At 38.0% G+C, this 20,898-nt stretch overlaps 1 protein-coding gene across 1 annotated transcript in view; it reads left to right on the forward strand.

The window, feature by feature from the left end:
- PDE4D (phosphodiesterase 4D) overlaps nt 1-20,898 on the forward strand; it is a 1,264,832-nt gene that overhangs the window by 188,661 nt on the left and 1,055,273 nt on the right. The window contains exon 2 of the mRNA XM_018065509.1: nt 5,563-5,792. Coding sequence (XP_017920998.1) covers nt 5,563-5,792 — 230 coding nt within the window. The remainder of the gene's footprint in view (nt 1-5,562; nt 5,793-20,898) is intronic.

Below are 20,898 nucleotides of genomic sequence, written 5' to 3' on the forward strand. Positions count from 1 at the left end.
GCAGTGGGTGCCTGGGACCTTTTGAAGGAGGTCCCCATTATCTTCATTACCTCCTCCACAGCTGGTCTTAGGTTAAACAACACAGAGCGAAGACGGCCCCACCCATCAACAGAAAATTGGATTAAACTTTTACTGAGCCTGGCCCATAGACAGTAATCCAAGACTATGACCAGACCAGTAATGCTAAAGAAGCTGAGGTTGAACAGTTCTATGAAGACCGACAAGACATTCTAGAACTAACACCCAAAAAAGTTGTCCTTTTCATACAGGGGACTGGAATGCAAAGGTTGGGAACCGAAAGATACCTGGAGTAACAGGCAAATTTAGCCTTGGAGTACAGAATGAAACAGGGCAAAGGCTAATAGAGTTTTGCCAAGAGAACACACTGGTCATAGTAAACAACCTCTTCCAACAACACAAGAGAAGACTCTACACATGGACATCACCAGATGGTCAACACCGAAATCAGATTGATTATATTCTTTGCAGCCATAGGTTGAGAAGCTCTGCATAGTCAGCAAAAAGACTGGGAGCTGACTGTGGCTCTGACCATGAACTCCTTATTGCCAAATTCAGACTTAAATTGAAGAAAGTAGAGAAAACCACTAGACCATTCAGGTATGACCTAGATCAAATCCCTCACATTATACAGTGGAAGTGAGAAATAGATTTAAGGGACTAGATATGATAGATGGAGTGCCTGATGAGCTATTGACTGAGGTTTGTGATACTGTACAGCAGACAGGGATCAAGACCATCCCCAAGAAAAATAAATGCAAAAAAGCAAAATGGCTGTCTGAGGAGGCCTTACAAATAGTTGTGAAAAGAAGGGAAGCAAAAGCAGAGAAAAGGCAGGATATACTTATCTGAATACAGAGTTCCAAAGAATAGCAAGGAGAGATAAGAAAGCCTTCCTCAGTGCAAAGAAATAGAGGAAAACAACAGAACTAGAGATCCCTTCAAGAAAAGTAGAGATTCCAAGGGAACATTTCATGTAAAGATGGGCTCAATAAAGGACAGAAATGGTATGGACCTAACAGAAGCAGAAGATATTAAGAAGAGGTGGCAAAAATACACAAAAGAATTATGCAAAAAAAGATCTTCATGATCCAGATAATCACAATGGTGTGAGCACTCACTTACAGCCAGACATCCTGGAATGCGAAGCCAAGTGGACCTTAGGAAGCATCACTACAAACAAAGCTGGTGGAGGTGATGGAATTCCAGTTGAGCTATTACAAATCCTAAAAGATGATGCTGTGAAAATGTTGCACTCAATATGCCAGCAAATTTGGAAAACTCAGCAGTGGCCACAGGACTGGAAAAGGTCAATTTTCATTCTAATCCCAAAGAAAGGCAATGCCAAAGAATGCTCAAACTACCACACAATTGCACTCATCTCACACGCTAGTAAAGTAATGCTCAAAATTCTCCAAGCCAGGCTTCAGCAATATGTGAACCGTGAACTTCTAGATATCAAGCTGGTTTTAGAAAAGGCAGAGGAACCAGAGATCAAATTGCCAATGATCATCAGATCATAGATAAAGCAAGAGAATTCCAGAAAAACATCTATTTCTGTTTTATTGACCATGCCAAAGCCTTTGACTGTGTGGATCAAAATAAACTGTGGAAAATTCTGAAAGAGATGGGAATACCAGAACATCTGACCTGCCTCTTGAGAAATCTGTATGCAGGTCAGGAAGCAACAGTTAGAACTGGACATGGAACAACAGACTGGTTCCAAATAGGAAAAGGAATACATCAAGGCTGTATATTGTCACCCTGCTTATTTAACTTATATGCAGAATACATAGTGAGAAATGCTGGGCTGGAAGAAGCACAAGCGGAATCAAGATTGCTGGGAGAAAAATCAATAACCTCAGATATGCAGATGACACCACCCTTATGGCAGAAAGCAAAGAAGAACTAAAGGATCTGTTGATGAAAGTAGAGAGTGAAACAGCTGGCTTAAAACTCAGCATTCAAAAAACTAAGATCATGGCATCCAGTCCCATCAATTCATGGCAAATAGATGGAGAAACAATGGAAACAGTGAGAGACTTTGTTTTTTTATTGGGGAGGGGGGGCTCTGAAATCACTGCAGATGATGACTGTGGCCTTGGAATTAAAAGACACTTGCGCCTTGGAACAAAAGCTATGACAAACCTAGACAGCATATTAAAAAGCAGAGACATTACTTTGCCAACAAATATCTATCTAGTCAAAGCCGTGGTTTTTCCATTTGTCATGTATGGATGTGACAGTTGGACTATAGAGAAAGCTTAACACCAAAGAATTGATGTTTTTAAACAATGGAGTTGGAGAAGACTCTTGAGAGACCCTTAGACTGCAAGGAGATCAAACCAGTCAATCCTAAAGAAAATCAGTCCTGAACATTTATTGGAAGGACTGATGCTGAAGCTGAAACTCCAATAGTTTGGCCACCTGATGGGAAGAACTGACCTATTGGAAAAGACCCTGATGCTAGGAAAGATTGAAGGCAGGAAGAGAAGGGGACAACAGAGGATGAGATGGTTGGATGGCATCACCAACTTGATGACTGTGAGTTTGAGCAAGCTCTGGGAGTTGGTGATGGACAGGGAAGTCTGTTGTGCTGCAGTCCAGGGAGTTGCAAAGAGTTGGACACGACTGAGCCATGGGAGTGAACTGAGCGTATGCTCTATTCCTTTCTATAGTTATGTCCTTGCCAGGGACCATGCTTTTTAGAGATAGTACAGAGTAGTTTCTATTAGTTTCAAATTTAACTAAAATAGATTTGGGTTTGGAAATTGACTTGTAGGGTCATCTGTCATCCTAGTTTTCTTGGGACTGGCTTTCCCTGAACATGGGACTTGCAATCCTTAAAGCAGTAAGTCCCAGGGCAACTGAACCATTGATTACCCAACTAACTACATGGCTGTGAGACCAGGGCATGTTATGTTACAAGTCTCTGTTTCTTTATGTGTGAAGTGGGAAAAGTAATGGAACCTAACCCATAGGAGTTCAGTGATAATTAAACGAGATAGTATATGAGATATATAGATATATGCTGCTCTTGCTGCTAAGTCACTTTAGTCATGTCCGACTCTGTGTGACCCCCTAGATGGCAGCCCACCAGGCTCCACCGTCCCTGGGATTCTCCAGGCAAGAACACTGGAGTGGGTTGCCATTTCCTTCTCCAATGCATGAAAAGTAAAACGTGAAAGTGAAGTCGCTCAGTTGTGTCCAACTCTTAGCGACCCTATGAACTGCAGCCTACCAGGCTCCTCCATCTACGGGATTTTCCAGGCAAGAGTACTGGAGTGGGGTGCCAGATATATGATAGATACAAAACACAGCACTCACTATGTAAACCAAGCACTTGATAAGGACTCAATAAATAATAGCCATTATTATTAAAACTGTTTTCTAATTTTATTACAATATAATTGACATATAGCAATGTATAAATTTAAGGTATACATTATAATGATTTGACTTAAAACTATCATAAAATGATGGCCACAGTTTTATTCAACATTCATCATCTCATATAGATACAAAAAGAAAAAGGGAAAAAAATGCTTTATTCTGTGTGATGAGAACTTCTAGGATTTACTTTCTTAATAACTCACATGCATACAGGACTTCCCTGGTGGTTCAATGATTCACCTTCCAAAGCGGGGAGTGTGGGTTCAGTCCCTGGTCAGAGAGCCTAGATCCCACATGCCTCATGGCCCAAAACCCAAAACATAAAAAACAGAAACAATATTGTAACAAGTTCCCAATCAAGACTTTAAAAAGTGATCCACATTAAAAAAAAATTCTTTGAAAATAACTCTCATATATATCATCCAGCAACGCTAACCATAGTCATCACACTATATATTACATCACACTATATATGTATAAATGTATGATACATTTATTTCATAACTGGAAGCTTATACCTTTTGACCACTTTCATTCCCCTACCCCACCCTTATTTATGATAACCACAAATCTGATCTGATGAGTTTAGGGATTTTTTAAGATACCTGTGTGCGTGAGGTCATACAAGGCTTATTTTTCTCTGTCTGACTTACTTCACTTAGCATAATGCCCTCAAGATCCATGCATGTTGTCTCAAGTGGCAGGACTTTCTGCTTTTTAAAGCCATTATTATTGTTGTTGTTTTGCAAAGCAAGTAGATTCCTCAAAGCACTAAATCTCAGAATCTAGATCTTCATATCTAGGATTTGAAATAAATGAACTTTATGTTTAGCTTTGATGTCCTCTTCACCTTCCAGGTGACTTCTTTTCTCATTGCATTTATCCTTGAAATTAAACAGTAACACCCATGGCTGAATAGAATCCACCATTGCATGTCCTTTCACATTTTTTAGGATATAGATCAGAACAAGACAAATTGACTGTTTGGAAAACAGTATGGATGAATGAAGAATCAAAGGCAGCATACTGCTATGAAAAGATAAAGGGAGTTAGCCTAGATTATGATAATAACAACCACTATTTTGTTGAGTGTAAACTCTAGGCCATATATTAGTGATCATAACCTTTCTATCTCTGCTCCAGTCAGTGGTCCTCAGAAGTAAATATTGTTATCCTCCTCAGTGTTCAAATGGAGAACCAATCTTAGTGAGCTTAAGTTACTTGCCCAAAGAAAGTGTTGGGTTGGCCTAAAGGTTCACTTGGCTTTTTCTGTAAGATGTTACGGAAAAACCCAAATGAATATTTTGGCCAACCCAATAGTAGTGAGAAGTGCAACAGAGATTCTAAGCCAGGTCTGAACTTTCCAAAGTAAATGCACTTTTAACTTATAACCAACAGAGTAATTTTGCAGAAAAGTATTTTGCCTCTCTGGGCTAGTTTCTTCACCTGTACAACTCAGAAAGAAAGGAAATTGCCATTGATGATTGCTTATCACATTGCACATAATGAGCTATGCATGTTACATGCATCAGCTCATTTAATAATTGTGAGTTGCTTCCATTTTTGGGGGTGTTGGGGGGAATGGGTGGGTCTTCATCCTCTTCCAGCTTCTGACAGGGAGTCACTCTTACCAATGGAAACATATCTTAGCAAAGGGCAATTCCTGCTTGGTTTCCAGAGCCTTTTCTTTCCATGTTTCAGGAAATAGCCAGCTTCAAATAACATATGCTAAATAGAAACATTCAAGGGCGCCAAATTCTGCTCCCCTACATACCAGCCAGTCCAAGAGAGAGACCCTGCAAAACTCCCTGCCCAGAGTATGTAGTACTTGCCAAAGCCCTCCCCTGAAATACTACCTTGGGCTCCTAAAGACCAAAGAGGGTGTGGTGGACAGTTCACTTCATATTGGTAGCAAATGTTTGATTTACCCTTGATTTCATAGAATTCATGCCCAAAGCTCATAAATTCTATGTTTGGAAATGTCGGTTAACTATGACAACTGTCTTTCACCAAATATTTTTCTGTTAATCTCATTGCTTTCTAGTTAGCATTTTTCATGTATACATTTCCCTCAGTTTCTTTCTCCAAAAGTGCAATGATACATCCTGGGACCTTTGTGGCTCACTGTGCTTTCTGGAACTTTTGCCTTAGGCCTCTGAGGAGACACTGCACTCCAGTCATGAAGAGGAAGACCCTTTGAAAGGAATGGAACCCTATCTCGTAAGGAGACTTTCCTGCCGCAACATCCAGCTTCCCCCTCTCGCCTTCAGACAGTTGGAACAAGCAGACTTGAAGAGTGAATCAGAGAACCTTCAGAGGCCAACCAGCCTCCCCTTGAAGATTCTACCCCTGATTGCTATCACTTCTGCCGACTCCAGTGGGTGAGTGACCTTGGGTGACATTGCCCCATTTTCTATTTTAAACGATGATTGTTATCTGGGATCTCTTGAGTTTTGTGGCTCATTGCTTGATTTGAGTCAAGGGGAAATGGGGTTGCTAGAATCAAGAGAAAATCTGGTAGTTTTTCTCAGGTAATTTTGCAGTCTCTATAACAGGAGACACTTTAGTCAAATTATTTTACATGGAGTATTTGAAAAAGTATTGATGAATGCAAATGAGTATCTGGGGAAAGGAAATTGGGCTTGGAAATTAATACTGGTCACAGGTGATTAAACAGAAAAATTTCTTAACAAATGAGAACTAATAGACAAATTAACATGTAGGCATACCTATCTGAGAACAGTAGGCAATATTCACTGATGCAAAATGAATTTGGAATCAAGAATAGATTGGACTATAATTAGAATCAAAGGAAATACACAACCGGTCATGAGCTAATAATTTGGCCTTTGACATTTTCAGATCTTGCTTACCAGAATACTGTTTCAGTTCCTAGCATAAGGAGTTTTATTCTGCATTAAGATGTATAGAAGAATGAGTGAGGCCTCCGATTACTAATGTAGCATTTGCATTTTTTACTTTACTAGGTATTTGTGTTTTGAATCTTTTTCTGCTGTTTACCGTGGGGTTGTTTACTCTTTAATTGCAATTACCAGGTAAAATGTTGTCAAAGAAAGTGAGAATTGTGGGCACATCCATTATTTGATTTTTTGGGTCAGCTGCATTTTGAGAGGAGGAGGAAACTAGTGGTCCACACTTGAACAGACGCTTGAGCATTTATAAGGATTACAGGAACAAAGCAATTTGTTGGGATGCAAATGTGATTCTTCCTCGTTGTCTGCCAAGTTCAAGGCATTTCTAGAGAAAGGGACCTTTTGGGTTTTCCTAAAAGTTATTGGAAAAGTGGTGGTCAGAAAAAATGTCAGCAGTAACTGCCATCTAAGATATTGAATTTAGCTGTTTGAATTGTTACAGGCCAGTTCAAAGCACCTATGTTATTAAAAAGTATGAGGAAATCACAACTAGATAAATAAGACAACACATTCTTAACTTGAAGCAAGAAGGAGGAAATACACATGTGATATATATATATATATTTTTTTTTTCTGGATGAACTGTGTATATAAAGAAGACTGTACACCTATCCACCAGACACATAAAAGCAGGTAGGAATTTTATAGGGCAGCTTGCTCTGAGCATTCTTTGAAAAATACTGTCTCAGAAATCCAATTTCTCCTGTTTGGCATCAGTCCTGCTTCACTCATGTAGAGGGGAGGATTCACCTGCCAAGTGTGTCAGAGATCACTAAGTCCACTCCTGTGTTCAGTAATTTGCTAGTAGAGCTCCAAGAATTCAGTTAATAGTTGTATTCATGCCTGGGATTTATTAGAGCAAAAGAATACAAAGAAAAATCAGCAAGAGCAAGGTACGTGGGGCAACATCTGGAGGAAAGCAGAAACACGTTTTCAGGAGTTCCATCTCCCAGTGGATTCAGAAGGATGTACTTAATTCCTCTAGTAATGAGTTGTGACAATACATGTGAGCTGTGTTCACCAGAGAAGCCTTCTATCAGCGAAGCCTATTAAAGGCTCAGTGTTTATGTGAGATATCTAGGAGTCAAACTCACAGAAACAGAGTACAGTGGAGGTTGTCAGGGACCGAAGGAAGGGGAAATGAGGAATTGCTATTCAACAGGCATGCGGCTAAGTCACTTCAGTCGTGTCCGACTCTGTGCAACCCCAGAGACGGCAGCCCACCAGGCTTCCCCGTCCCTGGGATTCTCCAGGCAAGAACACTGGAGTGGGTTGCCATTGCCTTCTCCAATGCATGAAAGTGAAAAGTGAAAGTGAAGTCGCTCAGTTGTGCCCGACTCTTAGCGACCCCATGGACTGCAGCCTACCAGGCTCCTCCGTCCATGGGATTTTCCAGGCAAGAGTACTGGAGTGGGGTGCCATTGCCTTCTCCGTCAACAGGTATAGTAGTTTCAATTACAAGATGAATAAGCTCCCAAGATCTGCTGTACTACGTTGTGGCTGCAGTTGACAACACCGTATTGTGCACTTAAAATTCTGTCAGGAGGGGAGATCTCATGTTAAATGTTCTTACTACCAAAAAAAGAAAAAAAAAGTTTAAAAACAACAAAAAAATAAAAGATAGACTTAGTACCCAGTTTTTATTGGGGGTTGGTCACTGAGGCATCCTCTTTGTAGGAGGTACATAAATTCCAGATTCCTAGAAGGAAAGCAGTTGTTCAGCATAAACCATGCTTTTTATGCAACCAATTTAGGCACTGAGCCATATTACCAGTTAGGGAATGGTGGGAACCCTCCTGAAATCCAAGTTCCCAGATGCCACCTAAGGGTCAATCTTTCCAACAGGCTTTTCTAATGATAACAGTTGCTGGCCTAATGTAAATTCTTTTCTGCACAGCAGGTTTATCTTAGAATCGTTAGCTTGATTTCTCTACCTTTGAGGAAGAAGGGATTATAGCTATAATTAAAATTAAAATGAACTAATTTAAGCCTGTGATGTATTCAATTAACTTTGGTTTAAAAAAATTTGCTGGCTAAACATGACTTCTCTCTCGAAGCTGGTGTTATATCATGTGCCCTTAAAAGAAAACAATGTGGTATATTTAATATGTCTCTGTGTAGTTGGGCAATGTGTATAATTAAAAATCTCAGGTTAAAGCTAAGCTTACTTAATTAAATTTGAATTTGTTGCTAAATGCAAATAGCCTCCAAGTGCCAAAGGACTTGGGGTTCAGAATTGTCTCTATGATAGTACTTTTGTTGGTTCAGAGTTTGTTTCCTTTTTAATAAAAGATCTAAGATTCAAGTATAAGCAAAACAGTACTTACCATTTACAAACATATTCAACATTTTGGAGGAGATAATTTGTCTTTTAGAAAAATGGAACAAGTGACTCGTCAGTACCAGAAGGCAGCCAGGAGAAACCACTTATGAGAGTTGGCAGAAACAAAGCCTAAACATGTACTAAAGGAATTCTGTTATCTTTTGAAGCAAATTTTCTGGAATATCTAAACTTTGAAAGGGAGGCAGAAGGTAAATTAGGGATGACATTCTGTAGCCATTCCAGTTAACCAAGAACTACAGTTTCCTTCACTACTATCAGAAAGGGCTAATGGGAAATTTAGACTACTTTAGCTAGGTTTCTGCAGCCTCATTCTTCATCATTAAAAGTTAGTAGGTCCCCAGGTTCCACTGTTAATCCTCACTGAAGCACTGGCAATTGTGAACCTTTGATAGAAAAGGAGATTTTCATCCCCTTTGGATTTATTCCTTTATTTAGCTTTGCTCTTTTTTTCTGATATATGAGCACATCAGACAATTGCTCTGTCGAGTATCACACAGTAGTGGGTCTACAGACTTGTGCTACCCCTTTCGAAAGCCATGATGCGGTTTCTTAAGGAAACAATTGGCCTGCAAAAAAATACATAATTTGCTCTTGGTCAGCCTTTGATATATTATAGCTACTTACTGTATAACCACTGCAGCAACTGCTATACTTTTTCGGGAAAATATTAGAGAAAATTCTGTTCATTATTTTTGGTTTCCTTGTTATAACTGGTCTCAAAGATCCTCCATTAATAACTCATGGGGTAGAGGTGAGTATTCTAACAGGTGTAAGAGTCAACCAGGAATTTGTTCCTCGTTCAGAAAGTTACGATCACTATGGATGTATCACATTTATGTTAAGAAGTCTGTGTCTTGTTAGAGAAGGAGAAGTATCATATGATATCCCTTATATGTGGAATCTAAAAAGAGATGAATTTGCTTACAAAACAGAAAGAGATTCACAGACTTAGAGAACAAAATTGTGGTTGCTGAGGGGAAGGATGGGGGGATGGATAGTTAGGGAGTGTGGGATGTACATGTACACATTGCTATATTTTAAATGGATAAATAGCAAGGACCGATTGTATAGTACAAGGAACTCTGCTCAATTTTATGTGGTAGTCTGGATAGTGGGGGGTAGTTTGTGGGAGAATGGACATGTATATGTATAGCTGAGTCCCTTCTCTGTTCATCTGAAACTGTCACAACATTGTTAATCAGCTATACCCAAATAAAAAATTTAAAAAAAAATTAAAACATGGAGGAAGAAAAAAAAAGAAGTCCATGTCTTGCTTTTGGCATCTGTCCACAGACATACCCTGCATTCAAGGGTTATTCAAATATGTTTGGAATGAGATTGGAGGTCCTCTTCATTTCTTACTTGCTCCTTGTTTCACTTCTGTAACAGCCCTTGCTGACTTCAACATAGTTCTCTGGTCAGAATCCTTGGAAGGAATCAGGAACTTGCCTTAGCCCAGCTCGGGCACTGGCTTACTTTCCCTGGGTGGTCCATGGACCCCCAGGTACTCTGAGGAGAGTTTAGCTTGCCACATCTAGAATGCTTCCTGTACACGAGTAGGAGACTGCAGGAGCAAAACGGAGGTTAACGGGAGGTAGTGCTAAATCGTTGTAGCTGTGTTTTATGGCTGCATCAGCTATAATCAAATGAGAGCCAAGGAGTAAGTTGTCCCCTTGTGACAGGATGACACACCTGTGGATGGATGAATACTCAGGAACACGTGTGGGTGGAGAATATTACAAACACTTGATCACTAATGTGCCGTTACCAATCTAGAGAAGTACACTGTGTGCATTTATATTACTATGCCCTATTTTTTTAAAAAAGAAAATGGAAAGAAGTTGAAATAATGGTCACACTTGGAAAAAAGTCTACTCCCCAACACAGAAGGAAGGATTACCTTAGTCAAATACAGCTTCATATTACAAAAATCTTCCAGAAATATTTCTTTGAGTTATGTGCTATTCACAGAGGAGCTGGTTCGAGATGCCAGTTAGACTTTGGGTTCTTTGATCAACTGGTCATCATCTAGATTTCTTGAGTACACACAGTATGTTAGTGTGAACATAAAAAAAAAAAAAATAGGAAATGTTCAACGTTTTGTTACTGAACCAAAATCTGAACAAAATAAAATTAAAAGAAACAGAAGCTTGATTTAAAAAGACATCTGATTTTTCAAACTTTATTTTTAACTTCAGGTTTTGATGGTGGGGATTTCAGATTTGAAGTATAGTAAGTATAAGGCTATCTGAAGCTAAAGATCTGTCTTTCATGATGAACCCATGAGACTTGTTATTTCAAATTGGATATGTGCTCAAGTTTCAAGAGATTTATTTGATAAATTCTGGCTGAAAGTTTTGTGGAAGATCTATATAATCCAGTAGGCAAAGATTTCCAAAATTGAAAATGTGTACACTTGATTGTGATTATAAAGGATCCCTTAGATATATGATATTTTGACCTGGATTTGGTTTAAAAATATAATCACAAAGAAATAGGAAGGCAATGCTACCAACAATCTTAAAGATAAATGCTATGTAAAAAAAAATACAACTGGATTCCTTTGTTTTTTAAAATACAATTTATTGGCACAGCATTTGTCAAAACTCAGAATATCTACAAAACATTGCAAGACTTATTTCTAAAATATTTACTCTGATTTAATTGAATTGTGTTTTATTTTTGCCTTGAATTATTTTATTTTGGGGATTAAAATTAGACTGTAAGAGCAATGGAACACTTTACTATATAATTCTTGATAAATGACATCTTGAATCTAATCTAAAATAGACAACTAAGTAATGCTGATGGCTTTCTCCTCACACATCATAGAAACTCTGAGTGTTTTATGGTATCTGTCATGTTCTAAATTTCAAGAAAATAAGGTATAAATGATAATTTTGTTTAAATAAAGAGTATGAAGTGAAGTGAAAGTCACTCAGTTGTGTCCAACTCTGTGACCCCATGGACTATGAAGTCCATGGAATTCTCCAGGCCAGATTACTGGAGGGGATACCTTTTCCCTTCTCCAGGGGATCTTCCCAACCCAGGGATCGAACCCAGGTCACCCACATTGCAGACAGATTGTTTACCAGCTGAGCCACAAGGGAAACCAAAACTAAAGAGTATAGTAATTATCAAATTCTAATTTCTTCTTCAGACTACTGTAGTGCCTTCTCATTCTTGTAGTACTCTCTGGAATCCTAATTAAATTTACCTGAATGGACTGATATCATAACATACCATCATACATAATACTACTCTCTATTTGTATGTAATAAAGTACCATGTACCAGGGAGGATTTACTTTTATAACCAAAGGTTTCTCTCTCACCAGGCTCCATATTCATAAAAATATTAAACAGAGTGGTGACTTTTGTGCTTACCACATGAGAGCACCTGGTCCTTTTCCAAACCTTTCTTATGCCAACTTTACTTGTTTGATAGTGAAGATTGGTTAGAGATCCCAATGTAGAAATGAACCCAGTGAAGCATTTAATTTACCGTGAAAAGTGATCGAAGAACAATACTGCAGCAGGCAGAGTGCAGAGCTGAATAAAAGCACTTTAATTATTTCCACCCAAGAATCATCATTTTCAGCTCCTCAGATAGCTGCTTATCCACAAACACTACCCTGTTTGGCCATCTTTATATAACTCAACCTTATATAATCACTGAAGTGTTTAGGGAGAGTTTACAGTTCTTTCAAAATCATGTTCTTCTATCTTGCAATATAATGTTTATGGGGTAAAAATAGGTGAAAACACTCTGAATGGTCTTTATTTAACTGTTACGTTCCAAATAAAATGTTAATATTGACCAAAGTATATCAGTTAGAGAAGTCTCAAATAAGAAAAAATGCATTCAATTGAAATTCAGGAAAATATGAATGTATCAAACTCTTTTTCTGCCTATAGCTGAGCACCCCAAATGGAAAAAAAGATTTATTTAAAATAAAATTGTATATAGAGAAAGAACTATGAGAAAAATATGTGACCTTTTGTGTTTAATACACATTATTTCTGTTGGTTTTGCTGAAAATCCTGGCTAGTTAGGATTTAGGTATCATTTATTTTACCTTTTTATCTCATTCATGTAGAATCTTCTATCCACTTAAAAGGAATTAAGTAGAGCCAGGCATTGTTAGACCTATTTCAAATCTGGGGAATTCAATCAAAATAGTATACCATTCAGTTGTTTTATGTCACTTATTTAACATACATTTATTGGTTTTATTTGATGAATTAGCATCATTTACTCTAAAGTTAGTGGCTAACTTTAGAAAGGTAAGACCTTTGCCAACATTTCCAAATGGTTTTATCTCAGGATGTTCTGATTTTTATTCCAATGTGATTACTAAAAAATGTGACTAATGCTGCCATAAGAAACACACACACACACACACACACACACACACGCACACGCACTTGTTATGTGGAAGCTATACACAGAAATTCAGAACTTTAGTATACATAGATACTTTTTATACCATATAATTTATAATATACAAATAAGATTTAGAATATCCATTTTAGAATTCAAATGACTTTCTGGAACTTTTCCATCTTTTGGCCTTGTATTTTTGGAGTGTTCTCCTTCCTTCCTCCTCCACTAACTGTTCTGTGTCCCAGTTAGCATGTGACTATGGCTTTCTCATTTCTCCAGCAGTATTTAATTGAGGTTAACTTTATTCCTTTAAATTGTATATTTCCATACATATTTTTAGAGAGTCAAGCTAGATTTTATAAATATAAAAGAATATCTGCAAGTTATATGAGTGAACATGTTCATCTACTCGATCATTTATCAGTCATGTATTTATGTATTCATCTGCACACGCATTCAACCATTAGCAAGTGTCTATTTTTTCTACACAATGACATGTGAACTGGAAGTGGGAGGCTTACTGGTACTAACACAGTCACTTCTTCCATAGAATTTAGAATTCAGGTGGGCACACTAAAAAAAAAAACAGACAATTACAGTCTCATTTTTTTAAAATATAATGCACACATATCACATATGACTGAGGACATGCAGAAGTTATGCAGGATAAGAAGGGAGCACATATGCACAGGCTTAGGAGAAACTGACACCCAAGCTGAGACCTAAAGGGAATGGTATTAAGTAGAGAGAATAGCAAAGTCCATTGACAAGGGAAAGTGGGATGTATACATTCAGAGAACTAAAACTGTTCAGCATGGCTAGACCAATAGGCCATGTTATAGGCATGGTTGGTAATCATCACCATTACTTTTTCATGTAACCAGTGTGTGAGGATTGGGAATATTCTCCAGGAATGTGAGCATTTATGCTATAGGCACCATGAAGGCAAATAGTTCAACTGACTCAAGATTGGAAAGTGGAGGTGTACAGTAAGAGAAACTGGGAAAGGGATTTGAGGATTTTTGAAAGATAAAAAAAAGGTTAATTGTGGCACTTAAGCTGAGTATGGAACTTAATGAATGTGAGAAGGTATAGATATTAGGGATTGGTTCAAGATGGCAGGGTAGAAGGACATGCACTCATCTCCTCCTGTGAGAGCACCAAAATCACAGCTAGCTGTTCAACAACCGTCATCAGGAGGATGCTGGAACCCACCAAAGAAGGATACCCCACATCCAAAGACAAAGGAGAAGCCACAGTATTATGGTAGGAGGAGTGCAATCACAATGACATCAAAGCCCATACCCGCTGGGTGGGCAATCCACAAACTGGAGAACAATAATACCAAGGAATTGTCTCACTGTTGGGAAAGGTTCTGAGCCCCACATCAGGCTTCCCAGCCTGGGGATCTGGTGAAGGGACTAGAAATCCCCAGGAAATCTGGCTTTGAAGGCCAGAAGGATTTTATTACAGGACTTCCATAAGACTAGGGGAAATAGAGACTCCACTCTCAGAGGGCACAAATAAAATCTTTCATGCAGCAGGACCCAGGAGAAAGGAGCAGTGACCCCACAGGAGACTGAGCCAGACCTACCTGCTAGTGTTGGAGGGTCTCCTGTGAAGATATGCGTCAGCAGTGGCTCCCTAAGGGATGAGAATTGGCAGCAGCAGTCCTGGAAAGTGCCAGTTGGCCTGAGGCCTCTTGGAGATTGCCATTAATCCCACTGTAGAGCCTGTAGATTCCAGGACTGAGTCACCTCAGGCCAAACAGCTAAGGGAGGGAGCACAACCCCACCCTTCAGCAGACAATTGGCTAAAATTTTACTGAGCCCTGCCCATCAGAGCAAGACCCAATTTTTCCCACCTCCAGTCCCTCCCATCAGGAAGCTTATACAAGCCTCTCATCCTCATCCTCCAGAGGGTAGACACAGAATAAGCAAGATGAGCTACATACAGTCTTGCATGCCAGAATGAAAACCACATCACAGAAAGTTAATCAAAATGAAAAGGCAGAGAATGATGTCCCAGATGAAGGGACAAGATAAAACCCCAGAAAAACAACCAAATGAAGTAGAGATAGGCAACCTTCCAGGAAAACAATTCAGAATAAGGATGGTGACGATGATTGAGGATCTTGGAAAAATAATGGAGAAGATGCAAGAAATGTTTAACAAAGATCTAGAGGAACTAAATGGCAAACAAACAGAGATGAACAATACACTAGAAGGAATCAACAGCAGAATAAGAATGAAAAAAAAAAAATGAACCCAGCCTAAGAGACCTCTGGACAGTGTTAAACACACCAACATTTGCATTATAGGGGTCCCAGAAGGAGAAGAGAGAGAGAAAGGACCTGAGAAAATATTTGAAGATAATATATTAGATAATATATTATCTAATAGCTAAAAACTTCCCCAGCATGAGAGAAGAAAACAGTCAACCAAGTCTGGGAAGCATAGAGAATCCCAGGCAAGATAAACCCAAGGAGGAACACATCAAGACACATAGTAATCAAACTGACAAAAATTAAAGACAAAGATTAAATATTAAAAGCAACAGGGGAACAATGACAAATAATGTACAAGGGAACTCCCATAAGGTTATCAGCCAATTTCTGAATAGAAACTCTACAAGCTAGAAGAGAATGTCATAATATATTTAAAGTGATGAAAGGGAAGAACCTGTAACCAAGAATACTCTGCCCAGCAAGACTCTCCTTCAGATTTGATGGATAAATCAAAAGCTTTATAGACAAACAAAAGTTAAGAGAATTTCGCACCACCAAACTAGCTTTACAAGAAATACTAAAGGAACTTCTCTAGGCAGGAAACACAAAAGAAGGAAAAAAACCTACACAAAAGAAACCCAAAACAATTAAGAAAAAGGTAATAGGATCATACATATGAATAATTACCTTAACAGTAAGTGGATTAAATGCACCAACCAAAAGACATAGACTGGCTGGGCAGATGAAAACATGTGCATGTGTGCAATCCATGTACCACACCGCTCTGCTTAACCCCCCAATCTTATGTAATTGTTTTCTTTTGTTAGAGCTTCCCAGGTGATGCTATTGGTAAAAAACATGCCTACCAATGCAGATGACATTAGACATGTGGGTTCAATCCCTGGGTTAGGAAGATCCCCTGGAGGAGGGCATGGTGACCCACCACAGTATTCTTGCCTGGAGAATCCCAAGGACTGAGGGAGCCTGGGCAGGCTGCGGTCCATGGAGTTACAAAGAGATGGACACGGCTGAAGTGACTTAGCATGCACACAATTTATATTGTTAGGTTAATCATGTTTCCATTATGACTTGCAATTATAATTATATTTTATTTTTTGTCTGGCTATTGATTGTGAGAACTGAAACATTTTTTACTATTGTGATTATGTAACTATTATTCTTTTTAATACCATTGTATCATGACTAGTTAAAAGAACATGATAGAATTCTATATCACTAAAACTACCATTTAATAGAAAAACCTGTGTTCACTTTTTAATATCCAGATGCACATTAGGATTTTCTGAAAAATACAAATGCCCAGATATTGTTTTCTTTCTCTAAAATTCCAGATGTGATTCTAATGAGCAGCCATGTTTAAAAACAACTGGACTATATGATTATCTTTTACTTTAATCTAGTTTGTTTCACTTTTTCTATTTCATATTCTGTGTTCCCATTTCATTTAGTTTAGGTTTTACAATTTCTCTGTCTCTTTTATTTGTATTATTTCTCAAGCCTTTATCAAGTATAGAAGAAAAGCTCTTGTATACATATACATATATATGTAGTATGTATAATATAATATATATATTTTAGAAAACATGAAGTTTTGCTTAGCAAAAAAATTTATGGCATTTTGTTCCACTTGTTTGACTATGTATGAATAGGATGTTAGATTTATAATTTATATTCACTCAAAACTTTGATTTAATTCTACTTATTCTGGCATCTGTCATTATTGCTAAAAGTCTAAAAAACATAATTTTAGTGATTTTCAAAAAAGATTGAATGAGTCTCGAAACTTCTAATACTCCAGTTCTGAGAATATAAAGAAATACTATGTTGTTTTTTTAAAAAAGAGTAATTAACAGGTGATACAGTACTGTTAACTAAGGCACAGATTTTGTTGAAATTTCACACACAAAAAAGAAGGTGGAAATAGAAAGGGTTTGAGATCTTTATAAGGCTCTATGATGTTAAAGAGGTGAAATTAGAATAACTGAACAAGCCGAAAATCTAGGAGATTATTTGTATTGAAGGAGAGTATGTATGAGCCTTCAGATTTATGTTTTGAAGATCATTTAATGTGTCTTCAGGATGTCAAGGGGTTTCCAGGGAGGAGAATGACTGCCGTGGGAAAGGGGTCAAAGAAATGACAGATTTGGACATGAGTTGACTCTTCCACATCAACACTCCAGTCACATGTAAGAGAGAAGGACTCAAGAGTTCAAAGTGCCAGAAAGGTGGAAACCTTTCAATAAATGGTACCTAGTGATCAGCGAGACTGGCAGAAGTCAGTGATAAAATCGAGCTGATTGTTTGTCAAGGATGTCAAAGGAGAGGTTTTGCAATATGGCGGAGGAGTAATGATCAGTAAGTTAATGTGAGTAATAAACAGAGCGGCAAGTCCATCTCAGGAAGAGGCTCCGGGCACTGAGAACAAGAGTAGTCTCCCCTCAAGTTCACTGCAAGAGCATGGTGTCCTCAGCAAAGGGCCATGTGTGAAAGGAGGTAGGATGGGGGTGACTCTTGAGAGAGGAGATGAGGATGAATGAACCTGTTTACCACAGTTGAAAATCAGGGTGTCAGAAGGCCTGACTAAGAAATCTGAAAGAATGAGAGTGGGGTTTTGGACAGAAAAGAGAAAAATCATAGAGCAATAGGGAGATAAGGAACAAAGGAGGAATCAGCTGTCTCAGGTAGTTCTCTAAATTATAGATGAATTCCAAAACATTTTCAAAAATTGGTCCAACTGTTTTCTGACAGATGGATTTAGGGAGGCAGAAGCACAGCCTAATAAGTGAGTCTTTTATTAAGGCCATAGGGGTTATGCTAGTCCAAATAAGTGGGTCCACAACTGTAGCCTCTGGGGCCTAGTGATACTTTTTATCATCTACTGGAAACAGCAGCAACTTCTGGTGTTTGGGAAATATTGCATCTACTTTTGCATCTACTTGCAAGCTGAGTAGCTACTCAGCCGGGTCCTAGATTTATTACAGGCTGTGGAATATGGGGAGAGATCTAATGGTTTTAAATGTGTATTATGTTTTCAGTCAGAATATTACTTTATTTTCAACAATTGGTTTTTAATATTTAACTCACGATTTTGCTAGCTTTAATAACTTAGGTGTTATAATTAGCATTTGTGTTTTTCTTTTGAGAATTTCCTTCCTTAGAAATGACCGTTGTCTTAAATAATTCTATCTCCTTAAATATTCTTAAATACTATTTCTGCAATTCAAACATTATCCTAGCTCATCATACTGCCAATTTTAGCAGAAAAACCTAGAAGAAAATGAATGTTATGTGGACAAATTCTATTTGCAGAAAACTAAATGAGACTATTAATGTGACTTCACTGAAAGAACACAAAGGCACGTGCATATGTTTTTCTTTTAACTTGAGTGTAATGTGTGACTCGCAGATTTTATCTGATAAAAAAACTGTATTCATGTTAATTTTAATGCAGAGCTATTGGATAGAGTTACATGGTTAAATTCTGAGACTCAAAACCCTTATATAATGCCTCTGCAAACACAGTTTTTTATTCTGGTCTCTTCTATGACTTAGTTAAGGGTCATTTTTGTTCGCTTGAATCCTCACCAACTGAAATAGTATCTGTGGCTAGAATTTAGCAGCTGTAGAGTATCATGTTTACAAAATGCCTTAGCAAATGGTATTAATTCTACTTCACAGAGAGACACACAGAGAGGGCTTCATTTGACTTAAAAGAAATTTAAAGGTGGATTGAATTTCAGATTGTTGTTGGTTTTTTACAGCAAATAGAGACTAGATAGAATCTTTACCTTCTTATTTTGTGTTATAATTTCTTGTATGTTCTGTTCAGTGTCCACTGGAAAAACTGAAGTGAGGGCTAATGATTTTAGGCTTAACTGTTTCCATAAAACTGTCCAGTAAGTAAAAGATACTCTTTTCAGTGGTGAAACAGTGAACACATAGTAAGAAAATTCACATTCATGGGCCATTATCTAAGCATTAAGAGGAGCATTATGGTAACTATAGGGTAACATGGAAGACCTTGGGAACTTTGGGGAAGAAAAGCGAAATGCATAAGTACAACTCCATGTTTCAATTACAAACTGCAAAATACATGCCTGCACGTGCCTAAGAACTAGAAATCGATATGAAAATAATTAGGTTTTTTTGGAATAACCAGATTGTGGGATTTTTTTCCTCTCATGTTAATTTCTATTGTATTAATGAAACGTGCTTGTCCAATCAGTAAAATTACATTAAAATTGTATTCATGGTTTATCTGCAATTTCATTCATCCAAGCACCTGTAGAGCTTTAGTATATGATAGACAATGTTTTATGTACTTGGAGTATATTTATGAATCGATGAAAATAAAATCCATGGTATTTTGTTTCTCACATGTAACTTGACAGGAATCCTTGGTAAATATGAGGGAAGGAATACTTGGAGTTTTAGAGTTCTCCTGATTATTTTGTGTAACCAGGCTCTGTTGACAGCAGACTTCACCAAAAAGACCACCAACAGAACATATTGAATAAGCCAAACTAAGTATTATTCTCACTGAAATAAAGAACACTGCCTTTAAACTTAGAAATATTTTAGAAGGGAGAAGTAAATAAAATATATTTATAGGGTTTTATATCCTAGTCTTCTTAGGTGGACAACGGTTGGAATTGCAAAGACTTTAAGGACCCAGATTAATGAAGTTTTAAAGTGAAGTAAGGGTCAGAAAGAATTTTGATAAGCAAACTATTAGTCTTGATAAGTAAACTTTTGTCTTACATTTTAAGAGCAAGCATTCCATGGAGCTAGGACCTAGTTCATTTTTGCTTGAATCTGGCACTAAAGCAGGCACTTAAGCTTTGACCCCAGATTATTTAGCACTGGGATAGGAAAGAGTTTGGGGTTTAGTGCTTACCACTGCCTTTGTGAGTGAGCCTATGTGCTATGGTTTGAATATTTATGTATCCCCAAATTTATAGGTTGAAACCCTAACCCCTCAAGGGAATAGTATGAGGAAGAGGAGGGGCTTTGAGGAAGAGGAGAGTTCATCGGTCACGAGGGAGGAAGACTTAGGAACAGAATCGGTGCCCCTGGAAATACTCTCCAGCTTTCATCATGCAACGGCACAGTGAGAAGGCCATCCATGAACTAGGGAGTGGATATTAATCAAACACTAAATCTGCCAGCCCTTGACCTGGGACTTTCCAGACTCAAGAACTGTGAGAAATGAATTTCCATTGTGTATAAGCCACCTAGTTTAAGGTATGTTGTTACAGCAGCCTGAATGGACTAAGATATTAGGCTTGATACTCATTCAACCAGACATTGCAAAAACAGAGTGCTCTGTACCCTCTTTTATTTTATTTTATTTTTTTTAATAGTCTATGAATCTTTATTTTTTTTTAATTTATTTTTACTTTATTTTGCCTTACAATACTGCATTGGTTTTTCCATACATTGACATGAATCCGCTACGAGTGTACATAAGTTCCCAATCCTGAACCCCCCTCCCACCTCCCACCCCATATCATCTCTCTGGATCATCCCTGTGCACCAGCCCCAAGCCTCCTGTATCCTGTATCGAGCATAGACTG

This window comes from Capra hircus, chromosome 20, assembly GCF_001704415.2.
Source record: "Capra hircus breed San Clemente chromosome 20, ASM170441v1, whole genome shotgun sequence".
In the NCBI taxonomy this organism is placed as follows: domain Eukaryota; kingdom Metazoa; phylum Chordata; class Mammalia; order Artiodactyla; family Bovidae; genus Capra; species Capra hircus.